General features: G+C 32.4%; 2 protein-coding genes across 5 annotated transcripts in view; one reads left to right on the forward strand and one right to left on the reverse strand.

Moving 5' to 3' along the window:
* The window catches only part of LRRTM3 (leucine rich repeat transmembrane neuronal 3), a 171,878-nt gene extending 167,054 nt beyond the window's left edge, over positions 1-4,824 (forward strand). The window contains exon 3 of the mRNA XM_081075330.1: positions 2,101-4,824. Within this exon, the coding sequence (XP_080931456.1) occupies positions 2,101-2,310 (210 nt within the window). The 3' untranslated portion in view covers positions 2,311-4,824. The remainder of the gene's footprint in view (positions 1-2,100) is intronic.
* CTNNA3 (catenin alpha 3) overlaps positions 1-14,742 on the reverse strand; it is a 1,458,437-nt gene that overhangs the window by 1,036,689 nt on the left and 407,006 nt on the right. The gene's annotated exons all lie outside the window — the stretch shown is intronic.

The following is a 14,742-nucleotide window of genomic DNA, read 5'->3' on the forward strand; positions in this document are numbered from 1 at the left end:
AATAAAAGCCACAAGGAGATACCACCTCACACTGTTAGAATGGCTATTATCCACAAGACAAATAATAAGAAGTGTTGGAGAGGTTTTAGAGAAAAAGAAACCCTCATATACTGCTCGTGGCAATGTAAATTGGTGCAGCCATTATTGAAAACAGTATGGAGGTTCCTCAAAAAATTAAGAATAGAATTACCATACGACCTAGCTATCCCTTTTCTGGGTATTTACCCCAAAAAATCTGAAAACATTTATCTGTAAAGATATACGCACCCCTATGTTCACTACAGCATTATTCACGGTGGCCAAGACATGGAAATAACCAAAGTGTCCTTCATAGATGATTGGATAAAGATCTGGTACATATATATAATGAATGGAGTATTACTCAGGCCATAAAAAAGGATGACAGCCATTTGTGATAATACGGATACACCTTGAGATTATTATGCTAAGTGAAATAAGCCAGACAGAAAAAGTGGAGACCCATATGATTTCACTTATAATGTGGGATATAAAACTGAAAGCAACAAACAAAACAAACAAACAAAAAAATCATACACACAGACAACAATTTAGTGGTTACCAGAGGGTAAGAGTGGGGGATGGAAGAGGGTAAGGGGGATCAAATATATGATGATGGAAGGAAAACTGACTCTGGGTTGTGAACACACAATGCAATATGTAGATGATGTATTATAGAATTGTGTACTTGAAACCTACATAATTTTGCTAACCAATGTCATCCCAATAAATTTAATTAAAATTTTTAAAAATAATCCCAAAAAGAAATGAATAAAAACAGTGAATATTATTTAAGAGAAAGCAAAGAAGTATTTGTTCAATCAGTTTTTATTGAAGAAGAAAAATATGGGTGGAAGAGTTGGGATGAAAAGAAAAGAGGCAAAGAGGGTTCTTAGGCATGAAGAAAAGGAGGCAATAAAGAATGAGTTAATAAAAAAATAAAACCTAGATATTCCATTTTTCTTAGTTTGGGGCTCAAATCTCAGTCAAAATCAAAAAGGAATTTAGTCTGACGTGCTCAGAAATATATTTTATCCATTCATGAAAGAAGAATGGCAGAGTTTTTATGCAAGGCAACTCAACAATATGAATTAGTAATTAGGATATTAAACAGAAATCAGGACTGAGGGTTACTCAAATCTGCCTACTTTTTAGGACAAGTTTTTATCTTATCGAAAACATGGGAATACTCTCTAGACTTTGACATCTGATCACATTTGAGACTACCTTTCATCTGTAACATGGATGTTTCCTTCGGCTCACTATGGTCAAGCTTGCTTTTCTCCTCATACCTTTAGAATTTGCTTTCTTTCATTAAGCTGCAATTAGCAAGAGAATTCCTTATATATTCCTTCCCTCAAACTAGCATCAGCCTTTCATGTTTTCAGACTTCATAGGAGACATGGGTTCTCCCTGGGAGTTTTCTAAACCCTAAATTTTAGATACATGGACCAAACTACAGACATTAATGTTTCAAAGAATCCTTGTGGTGAAATAAATATTAAGAAGTTAATGGGTAAGAAGAGCAAAATGACTTGCCTACACAATTCTCTTCTGCAGTGGTTCTCAAAGTGTGGTGTGTGGATTATTAGCACCAGCATCATTTAGGAACTCATAGAAATGCAAATTGCAGGTCCTATCATTGACCAACTGAATCAGAAACTCAAGGAGTAGGGAACTGGGGGCCAGAGGGTGGGGTGGGGGTGGGAGAACATTCCAATACCACACATAACCAAGCAATCGTTTTTCTTAGTTCTAAAACCCCAATTTTACCCTAATGAGGAAAAGCATTTTTCTGACTCTTCCACTAACATTTTTAGCATTTTCCGAACGACTGAGATTGCTGTTTATCTGACGGTCCTAGTTAAGTATCAAGCAGCTTCATCCCAGACTTTAAAACCATTGCATTGTGTTACTGGTAGGAGAATTAAGGACTTTAGTGGGATAATGTGGGGACCCTTGACCCACAGATATAACCATAGAGCTTAATCAGGTCCTCCCGTCACAGTCTCCAAGTCTTGTCCCCAAAGTTGTCTCTCTTTTTATTATAACTGACTTTTCTCATGTCGTTTTTTTCCCTAGATACCTTTATCAATGAATGTGTCAACCTTTCTGGCATACGACCAACCCACAATAAGTTACTGTGGGGTTCATCATGAACTTCTCTCTCATAAGGCCTTTGAAACAAATGCACAGGAAGATACGATGGAAACACACCTAGAGACTGAGCTGGACCTGAGCACAATCACAACAGCTGGCCGAATCAGTGACCATAAACAGCAGCTGGCTTAACTGAATTAATTGGGAGACAAGGGTTGCCTCCGAACTTTGTAACCTCAAGGACAAAATGAGGAAGATTTGCTCATTGTGGACTCTCAAAACAAAACAAATCAAAAACTCCCCTGTTAAAATAAACAAAAATTCAAGATTGATTCATGAAATAAAGAAGACATGAATTGTTTCAAGTCTACACTTTGTAATTAGCTAAGTTGTGAAGTATTTTTTTGACTTAGAGTATGACCCTGAAAAAAGAAAAAGAATCTTTTTTGCCCCAAACTCATCCTACCTACCTGTAAAAACTGTACAGAGCTAATGTATTTTTCATATTGTAAAATTTCAATTATAGAAACAACTGGTATGTACAGTACCATAATTTAATTACATTTTACTTTACAAACTTTACACATTTCAGTTTCTAAAATTTTAAATTAACAAAAATTATTTCTTGTGTTTATTCAAAGTTACTCAGTTTTGTAGGGACTGTTTTGTTACTGCTTTTGTGCCCAGAAACCTTGACTCTAAAATTCTGTGCTGTGAGAAACATGCACGATTTTTATCATGCTTACTGCGTAGAATTTTATCTACTTGTTCCAGAAATAATACATTAACCAAAAAGGGTTTAATTGTTGAGACTTGTAAGAAGTTCTTCAATTACATAGACAGGTTTTTCTTATAAATGAAAAAAACAAATCAGATTTTTTTTAACACTTCTTCACAGATTTAACTGTTGCCTTGAATTACAGCCTAGTTTCTAAGCAGTGAAATGTAATGATAAAGAGGGATATTTAAAAAAATATATATTTCCGAATGAATGACTCATTATTTCATTCTTTTGAGTAACCCATTGTTAGTGTTGGGGGGAGAAGCATGGACAAAACATCACTGGAAACAAAGGCCGTAACCACAGCAACAGACTTTGATACACTCAAAAGGAGCAGCTGTCAATGACAAATAAAAACTTGTTACATGCCATTATTTTCAGGCCAAGGTGGGAGGATAGAGCATAATTGTACAGTAGCAATTTTTCTCCTAATGAACCCAAAGTTGTTTACCTAAAAATAATCATAAGTCAGTGCAAAATGTGCCTGGTTGTTAAGACAACTTCTCATTTAGAAATGTGAGGCTATATTTGGGGAACATCTCAAAGGAAATATATGAAATTTTTATCTTGTATGCCACATTAGTTCTCTCCTGGGGAAGAAATCTAAACATCTACAGCTCATTCAATATAAATATGAGCCATGGTGGAAAACTTTATCACTCAAGTAGACTATAAACATCCTAATATGTTCTAAATTGTTTATATTGCCATCCAAAATGAGATTCACCTCCAAATTATCTGAAAAATAAGCCAGAGTAATTTAAAACCACCCCAGATCATATATTGATTATATAATTATATTATAAAGTGAATACAAATCAAATATGAATACCTGACTTTTCAGAGGCTGAAATAATCAACTTGGTTCTCTGTTGTTTGGTTGACACAGGCTATTGTTTGAACATATTGATACTTTATCTATGGCATTCACACATTCTTTTGTGTGTTTTGTAATATAAAACTACAAGTTTCAATTTCTGTTGCAACAGGAGAAGTTTTTTTTTTTTTAATGTTGTCATTTTATATTCATGAAATCAATAGGCTGAGAATATGTCAGTCTAACAGGGGTCAAACAATCAAAAACAATGAAAAAACAATTTGTGAAGAAAATCAATGTCAAACGTTTTTATTTCTTCCAAAGAAATTATATCTACGAAAGTCCAGTTTTATCATGACAAATTTAAGACCAGCTTCAAGAAGAATGAACTTAAAAAATGTAGAGCAAATTTTTGTTGAAAATACAGTCAGAAAGAAACAAAATGTTGAAAGAAGCAAACTCTGTTACTAATTTAAATGAAACTAAATGTCACAGTACTTGTATCAACTATTTAGCATCTCAGATTTTGTAACATACTTTGCATAAATTATTTGCTATTCAAACTTTTTGTCATTTTAAGTCTAATTTTAATCTTTATTTTTCCAATTTCTAATTTCCTTGCAGTATATTATTGTCAGAGTATTCTTAGTCCTCTAAATTGAGAATTTGCTTTGCACAGTTGGCAAATTTATAGAGGGTTAATTGTGAATTTATTATTTGTGGATCAAAAATCAGATGCAAAATAGTATTTACTATGTAAACCAAAATTCCGTTTGCAATTTTTCTCATTAGAAATTGGCCTTGCAATATTCAAGCATTGTTTAATTTGCATAAATAAGCAATTTATACCTATTTCTAGATATTTTCAAATTGATAAATTATTTTAAATTTTTTTCGGTTCCAGGGAGCCTCACAGATATATGCCCTTGATTTCCTGAAGCACTTTCTTAAACATTTTAAGTTCATCTAAAGTCAACAACTATAAATAGAAGCAGTCACCTTGGAACCATAGCTCTGTGCATCTGAGGATTTACTACAGTAAAAGCCAAACAAACTAAGAATGTTGAGATTTCTTATTTGAAATTAAAACAAAGGATCTTTAACAAGGAAAAAAAAAAGAAAAAGAAGATGCTGAGTTATTTGTCTGCTTAATTTTTATTCTGCCATGTCAAGGGGCAAAGAGTGGGGAGAAGTAAAGACCTGCTAGAGGAGATTGTGTCTGGAATCTCTATCATATATTTGCAATTTATATATTTATGTCTAAAATCCTTATTTCTAACTTGTCTTTTTCACCATTCAATAATCTCCCACTTCCTCTTCCTAATTACCTTGTCCCTATGCCTCCCTTCCTGTCTTTTGCTCATCTATTTAAACAACTGAAATGTTTGTTTGAAGCTGAACAATGCAGAATTTGACCCAGCGTGGATACAATAACAGCAGTAGCTGCAGCGAACAATAAAATTATGCAGTCTTTTGAGATTTATAAACTACATTTCACATAAATTATTTCACTTTGTCTTCAAACCAACGCAAATTAATCTCAATGCAATTGAGACTCACCCAAGAACACAGGGCTACTAATTGGTGGAATTGAACCATTCTCAAAATTCAGAGTCTGTTCGTCTTTCCACTATGCTAAAAAGCCTTCCTCTCTCTGATCGCAGCCAGAGAATTTCTAGGAATATTAAACAGAGTGGGGGAAAAATGTTTGACACGTTTTCAGTAATCCCTAATTTAACTCAGTTCCTCTATCTATATAACAAAAGGGCTAAATGAACTTTCTGTGTGCTACTCTGGGCTCTCACATTAAAACTCTTTGTTGAAAGAGTACAGCAAGTTATAGATTTCTTATTATATCATTTGTAAATTTGCAGGAGAGTTAGTTACAAGAAATGGATGTATATTGGCCCCAAGGTACAGGCATAAATTTGAGAAGCACAAGATAAAAAAAAAACCAAACACCATCTAAATTGAGATTGCATGGGTCAAGTCATAAAACAGATCTACAATGTAAGGTTATACACATGATAAACACATGTTCAGTTCAGAGCTAATTTGGAAGACTTAATTTTTTTCCTTTTTTTTTGTTCCAACAAGAGTACTTCTTGAATGAATTCTTATACCTGTCTTAAAAGAGAATCATAGTCTCTATTTTCTTTCTCATAAAAATGAAACATTACTTATCCAAACTGATGTATAGATGCTAAAACATATGCTAACAGGCAAATAATGTTTTACCAATCAGCTCATTTTTATCAAGTCTCTCTGTCCCTACTCTCTCCAAAATGTTCTAGAAAACCATATGGATTTTAATGTAAATTATATTTTTAGAAGAAAAGAACCTGTTCAAATTTAACAGTCAAGACAAATGACATAGTCCTGATCTGAAATCAGATCAGTCTGACTCCACAAACTGCTAAGAAATAGCAAAACCTTTTTGTAAAAAAAATATTTTCTTAAAAAACCCACCATATCTGGGAGTAAAGATATGTATTTGTTTTTGTCTGCTCCTGACTGGAAGACAGATATCGTCTCTCAAACTAAACATTCAAAATAAGTAAAGAAACTGAAAGCATGATAATAGGTACCTAATGTGAATTAATAGTAAGGTGGAAGAAAGAAAATCCGATGTGCTGAGTAGATGGCAGCACATAAAGGGAGAGGAAATGATACTGGCAGATATTTGGTCTCAGGAAAGAGGGTGGTGAGAAATTTTTGGAGTGGATACATCATACATTGGCATAGCTCTTAACAGTTTATCATTCTGGGTAATAGGTAGTATAACAACCTGGTAACATGAAAAGTTGCAGGTCCTGATAGGTTGGTTATGCAGTAAGAATCCAGATGAGTTGGTCTTGCAGTAAGAGTTTCCAACCATTTCTATTACCTTCTCCACTCACCACAGCTGTCCCTAATCAGAGAGATGCCAAGGGCAGGGGATCCAGGATCAATGTTTTAAAAATTCTTGACATACCCACAAGGGTAGAGTAGATTCACAATAAGCAATTGTGCTTCATTTTACTATTAACTGTAATGGGGAAAGAAACATTTGAGAGAGATGATGGGTTATTTTTAGAGGTCTCTTGTGACTTGCATTGTGATTCCATTGTGAGATAAGGGACTGCTAATATTTAACTTTTTTTTTTTTTAATTTAGGGTAAAATTCATGTTTTAAAAAATCCATAGTTGATTATTTTCCTTTCTATGAAAAACAGTGACCTTAAAGCAAGAGAGTGCCTCAGCCATTTAGCACTTGGAGAACTCTTTAGTTTCTCATCCTCTCTCCCAAACATTTACAGACTGTTTTATATGATGTGCGTCTTCATAAAAAGCTAGGTGAAAATGTTTGCATAAATCAAATGATATTTAAAACGCACCCATAAAACCTTTAGGTGAAAGATCCTTGAAGTAAATCCTTTTAGTTTTCTAATCTGAAACATGTACTACTTTATCTTTGTAAATTGATTTCCGTGTATCTTGTATTGTGTAATGCAGCACACTTGTAGTGTGTGGCCTTGAAGTTTCTACAATGCAGTTGTTGCCTAGACTGTATAAAATGAAGGACTGACTCTAAGTTTTGAGCAGGTCATTAGACACTATACAGTGAATTTATAGTCGGTTTCACTTACTGAAGTTATTCGGATTAATGTAAAAAACAGTCTTGAGATAACATGAATGGATCAAGTTGTTAGTTTGGTTTTTTTTTCTATTTTTTGGTTTAAACTCTTACTACCTATCATCGTATTCTCAAAGTTGCTATGAAGAGAGCAAAAATCCCTTGGTTTCATGCTAGATTTACTGAATCAGAATCTCTGAAGTTAATCTCTGATGCATACTACGTTTTGCAAAATATTGTTCAAATGAATTTACTTTTACCAAGTCATTCAACTGCTTTTTATTCTAGTCTAAAATTATGAATTCTTCTGCTTCCCTATGCCAATGTGGATCTTGTATTTTATGCCTGGCTGAACATTTTTCTTGACTGGAGGAATGCAAAACAAAGAACAACTATACATAAAAATGGTCAAGTTGTTTCCTGACAGATGGTGTTGTTTATAGATTTTGCTCTCTATTAGTCTTTCAACAGGAATATCTGAAAAGAGTCTTAAATCAGCTGGGTTATTCACATAACTAAATTATTATTTGCTGCCATAAGTAATAATGTAACACCTGAAAAGCTGGCAATGGAGAAAGAAGATGTATCAGTCACGGTGTTGTCCTCATCTCATTCTCAAAACATGTTGGGAAACAGGTATAACCACCATTCTAAAGAAGAGGGAAATAAGAACCATGGTAGTTGAGTAACTTGCTAAGGCTCACATAATAGATTTGGGGATTCATATCCAGTTCATCAGACTCTAGGATGTGCCCCTACTACCAAATAGCACATTTTCAAATGTGAGAAAACTTCGTAATCAATATAATTAGGCTCATATATTTTAATAGGGGGTATGGAGACAGCAGGAAAAGAATATAACTTTCTATTCCTAAACAGAAAAGTTACATAACTATTTCACACTATGTAGATATTTCCTTCAATATCCCATGTTGGCAACTTAAGGGAAAGAAAAAACCATTACTTTCTTGAAGTTTCATAAACTGTTTCCTAAAAAGAGTGGACATTAAAAAGAAAAATTCTTCAAAAACTAAATACTCCCAAATATTCATGTTGTATTTCATTTCCAATTTTCCTAGCTATATTATTAAATTATAATAAAAATATGATAAGTAGATATCCACAATATAATCTTTAACTGGTCCAAAATGGAAATTGAAGCAAAAAAATTGTATAGATAAAGCAACCAAATGCAAATAACAATGTGAAGAAAAACACCAAAATCTACAGTCACAAAATGTTAACTGTCAATGGCATAGTGTCAGTTGCAGACTATTTCCTGTTAATGATTTTATCCTGGAAGATGTTTTTAATAGGTGCATTATTATTTACACAAATGATCTGGGATCTGGGAACACACTACATACAGGAGGCAGGAAGATAATATTTACAACTACGTAGACTCTGCTTGTCCTATCACTTAGAACATAGTATATATAGTTTAAATTAGAAATATATATACATGTATGTTCACAAATATATACACTATATATGTGTATATATGTGTACATATTTGTGAATATGCATATATATTATATACATGTGTATATGTGTATATATATATATATATATACATGTATATATATTATAAATATGTGTATATATGTTTCTTGTTAAGACAATTCAAATGTGCAGGTGGCCAAATAAAATTTTTAAGCTTATTTTTAAACTCAAACCTTCAAATAAATTTTCCTCAGTCTTAGCTATTAACAAATTGATTCCATTAGTGTCTTCAGGAGCTTTTCACTAAATCATCGGGCTAAAAGTCCCTTATAGTTCTCCCTGTATTTTCACAAGCCCAAGATACTGTAAATAGGAAATTACATTAGTATGTTACTCCATTAAACTATCTGAATAGACAACATCCATGTAAAACACACTTTTCTTTTATAATACATATGAGATTGAAGAGTCAGTAAAACACTCTGTAAGTTACATTTCTACTAAAACTACCACTGCTACTACTATGAGAAAATGATGTTATAAATTTTAAATGATTAATAAATCCAGCAAAGAAAGAAGATGCAGCATTCTGAATCTAGTATCATTACATATGTGCATTCTGGCACCAACACCACCCTACAAAACTGTATAGAGTAATTGTGATTTTGGACAACAGAGATGCTTCTGGTTTGAAGATGTGGTGAAAGACAATGAAGAAGAAAAAAATAACACATATCAAGAAGTAAGTGAAGGAAATGTAATGTCATTATAAATCTGCAAGTAACTTTTAAAGCTAAGACTAAGAAGTAAAATTTGCTGTTAACATTTATGTCATCAAATGTCATCAGGAAAAGCTATTATGGACATTAGGAACATAAAAGCAAACAGATATTTGTGATGGTGCGATATATATATGTATATGTGATAGATAGAATATATATATATATATGTTAATTCACATATATATGATAGAATCAATTTCACCAAAAAAGAGAATATTAAGAATAAAAATTAGTTTAAGAACTATGACTATTATTTATCCAGAGAGAAATTGAAAACTCAGAATCAAAGATTCAAACTAAATATCAAATGCTCTTTGAAAGATCAATCCCGAAATAGCCCCAAACTATGAACCCCAAATTGCTGCTTCAACCATATGAGTAATTACGTAAATTCACATATATCTAGTCAAAATTCTAATGTTAAGAAATGAATTGTATTTTAAATATACTCCATCTGTTCTTAGTGTTTTACATCAATGATATATTTGCTTTCAATTACAGACCTATAAATAACGCCCTAAACAGTCTGATGAAAATGTGGTTCAAGATTAGACCAACCTTGTCATTCCACTCTACCGTAAGGCCATTATTACAGCAGTATGTTCACCACAGAAGGAAGCTGGGAAAATGGTTTCTAAAGTTCTCTCTAGCAGTTCTTGACCTAGACACTTAAAGCATTCATTACCTATGGGTCTTATTTTATATTCATTCATAAAATAAGGAAATTACTGCTTTGAGACAAAAGCCTAGAGGCCCAACCCAGCTCTAGTCAGACTACACTTAGACAGATCTAGGGAAAGACACTGTACATTTCTGAACTCTGCACTATCTGTAGAAAAACTTGAGATCTTTATATGTCAACGCTTTTTTATATTTGGATTTGATGGAATCGTTAAGTTCAGTGTATTGTTTATTGTCATATACTTTCTCTTTCTGATGATGAACCTCAGTCAATTGTTTGCGTTCTATAATTGTCACCAGAGGAATTTCAATTTATCTCCAGAAGAAAAAAAAAAATGGAAATACTGACCATGTTTCCCTGAAAATAAGACCTAACTGGAAAATAAGCCCTAGCATTATTTTTCAGGATGACGTCTCCCAAACAAAAGCCCTAATGTGTCTTTTGGAGCAAAAATTAATATAAGACCCAGTCTCATTTTCGGGGAAACACGGTAGTACTTTAAGACAAAATAACATTTAATGAATGCTACTTCCTAAGCATTTTACATGTATTAATTCATTTAATATTTACTAATCTAGTTAATAGGATTAATTATGACACTATGAATTAAGTACTACTGTTATCCCCTTAAGAAAATAAGAAAAATGGTGTTCAAAGTGATTATATAACATACAGCTACTAAATTGTGAAGCAAGAATCCAAATCCAGATAATAAATATACTAACAAAGTCACCCCTACTAACTGCACATTTCAGGTCCACTTCATAAGCCCAGCTCTTAAGTTTAAAAGTCTATTCAGTTAAGGCTATAATTAAAGCCATTTTATCAATAGAATGGATACGTTTATTACATACCTAATATATATCTAGTAAAAAGTAAATATCTTTGAGATTTACAAAAGAGTATATGATATAGTCCCTGTTCTCAAGGAGCATACAGTCTTAACAAAGAGAAAACATACAGAAAAAAATTCCAAGCTAAATTGAAAACCTGCAAGTACATACAGCCATCAAAAAATGATATCAATGTTGAATCAAAAAGAAATCAACGTTAGTAGAATTCCTGGGAATAATGGACAGAGGTGAGAACTGAGATAGAACTTAGCAGTATTCAGAGGGGCAAAAGAAAGACAGGGAAGTGAAGAAAGAATATTATATTTTTATTTATGGACATCTATTATTCCAATAGCATTTGTTAGATTCATGTATGCCTGGCAAAGAAATACCAACCTCAATTTCTGTCCTGATTGCCTAAAAGTTCAGAGTCAAATTTTACTCTGGCCACAACAAACCTTTTGGCCTTTCTATAGAAACATAAAAATACCCCACCTTTTTCTCAACTCTATTTCTCTTTATATTCCTATTTATTCATGTGTTTTCTCTTTCTTTGGTGGGGGTAAATCATACGAATCATTTGTGGAAAATATTATGTTGGTTTTAATAAAATTTTCAAAAAACATTTGAAGACTGATTCAAACAACCCAGTTACCATGTTTCCCGGAAAATAAGACCTAGCCAGACCCTCAGCGCTATTGCGTCCTTTGGAGCAAAAATTAATATAAGACCTGGTATTACATTATATTATATTACATTACATTATATTACATCATATCATATCATATATACCAGGTATTATATTATAGTATATTATATTATACCCGGTTTTATATTATATTATACTATACTATAGTATATTATATTATACCCAGTCTTATATTACATTATATAAGACCCGGTCTTATATTATAGTGAAATAAGACCAGGTCTTACATTAATTTTTGCTCCAAAAGACACATTAGAGCTGATGATCCAGCTAGGTCTTATTTTCGGGGAAACACGGTAATTTAAAATAATTACATGAATTATTTCTTAGAAGTCACTTCCTTTAATTTACTGGGGTAACATTGGTTAGTAAAATTACATAGGTTTCAAGTGTACAATTTTATAATACATCATCTGCATATTGCATTGTGTGCTCACCACCCAGAGCTATTAATTTTAACTCCTCAATCAAGTTACCGTTTGGTATCAGGTGAAAAAATGGTCTCTAGATTGACTGACTGACTTATCAACCTTTTCAGTCTTTATGTTAATATTTGTGAAAACCAACCAAACTTTTATCCCAAAGAGTAAAACCAAAACTCCTTTTGATATCTACATGTTACAAATAAAAAAGAAAACTAAAGTAGAATATGATTAAATCCATGATCAAAATAACTTTGGTAATAGAAAACAGACCCACTAGTAGAAGTCATATTTAGTCAATATTATTTTTCACTACAGTAAAATTTTATGAACACATCAAAATTTAACATAATATGCAGAATTATTTCTACCTTAAAAGTACAATTGTCAATAAAGCTGTTATTTTTTTCAAAGTACCGTCAAACAAGGATAAGAAATGTTCTCTTCCATCAAATTTTGCTCATCATTTATATTATTAACTTGCAGCTAGCTCTGTGTTCACTTGATAGTTACAAATTTTCATTCACAGTTATTTATTCAGTGTGTCTTTTCTTTTGTATAGTGCTTATCTTTTATGTTATATCCACAATAATTTGGATGAACTAAATTCAATTAAATAAGAATTCATTCACTTATTCATCTTTTACTATAATGTGCCAAGGACTAAGATAGATTATAAAGTGATCAAATGGTGCAAAGTGAATAAATAATTGTAATTCAATGTGATATTTCTAAAAATGATGTGAATGATGCTGTAGGATTGAAAGGGCGAGTGATTAATTTTGCAGAAAGAAAATCAGAAAAGTCCTCAGAGTAAATGCCATTTGAGACCCTGGATTCTAAAGTTTGCCAGTCACATAACTCACACCTGTCCTGGAAGCTCCACTCCCCCCACTCCTAACTACAGTTTGGAAGTGTTTTAGACATCTATGGATATTCGCTTCTAGAACTCTAGAACTCTAATAGTTTCTGAGTTTGGTATTTTGCTCAGATAGCTAGGTACTGAGTTTCTTTCCATCTATAAATGTTAAAGAAGATTTTTTTTTTAATTTTCCCCTTCCAGAATCTTCTCAACTTAATCGCAAATCAAAAGCACTCGACTTAGCCATTCCATGATAAACACAGGACATATGCAATTTTATTAAATAAATAATAGGTAATAAATAAATTGTAATGGATTGTCACAAGTTGTTTTTGTTTTGTATTGCTTTTAACATGTCCCATGCAAATCCAATCTCTGATTGTTAAAAACCCTGCATTACAGTTCTGACCTCAGGAATATGTGAAAAATGTGGAAGAGATGTATTTGCCTGTACAGTTTAAATTTTCACCAATCACTGGTTATGACATGACTGATATTAAAGGACATGGATATTAGGTTATCCATAGAGAGTCTTTGTACTTTATTCTACTACTATGAAATGATTCTTTAAGAAAGTGAAAAACTTTCAGTTAGGTGGTCAGTTCACCTGATATAGCATTAAGCCATATTGCTTTGGTAGCTCTTCAGTATCTACTCTTCACTTCTTTAAACACAGAGGGTGCCAAAAAAAAAATGTATACACATTTTAAGAAAGGAAAAAACTTCATTAAAATTGTAATACTCAATATATACCAATAACAAAAGATGAATACAAATAACCTTTGACTTCTGCAATCACAAGAGGTGCTCAAAGTGGTTCCCATCAGCATCCAGACACTTCTGATTACAGTGAACTACTGCTTGACCAATGTTGACCAAAGTGTTCACTTGTATGCATTTTTAGCACCTCAGTATTCCCTTTTTTTCCTTAGCAAACACTTCTCTTTATAAAAATACTATTAATACCAAAGGATTCCATTGTTTCGTACTGAAAGCAATTTCTTATTAAATCTTCAAGAATGCACATTGCGTTATGCTGAGACAAAACAGTAAAAGCAAATTCATTAACTAGTTGAAGGCATAATTTTCTCATCTTCCCACTTAGGAAAAAGAATATATTTTAATTTTAGAACTTCAGAACATATAGATATTAACATGAAGAGAGCTCATCATGAATAATGTGATTTTAATGACTACCAAGGGAATTGTGTCATAATGTCCTGCTTCTAAAATACTCTTGTGGGTTATGAACAGTGTACAGTATGTCAGAGGCAGCAGCCATGAGAATCTCCAATATATGGAATGTGTATTATATTCAAACAACTATTCTTCAGAAATAAAATACATATAAAATTTCATTCTAGATAATTATAGCATGGCCCATGCTATATGATAGGAAATGAGCCTGTAAAACTGAATTCATTAGAACTGCAATATTTTCTATTATATTAAATACCTAAAACATCCTTAATGAGAATGCTTTGAATGTTATCTTTGAAATGTTGCATATGTATGGACTATAATTTGTTAGTGACTATAAAATAATAACAGCTTTTAGGGTTTTGAAGTTTCATGACTGCCCTTAATTCCTCTTAAGAGACAGCAAAATCTGAGAAACTCCAGTTGGATTACAAAGCACATTAATGTGCTTTTTATTTCATGGGGTTCTGAGACTGT

Source organism: Rhinolophus hipposideros (genome assembly GCF_964194185.1).
Source record: "Rhinolophus hipposideros genome assembly, chromosome: 15".
NCBI classification, from domain to species: domain Eukaryota; kingdom Metazoa; phylum Chordata; class Mammalia; order Chiroptera; family Rhinolophidae; genus Rhinolophus; species Rhinolophus hipposideros.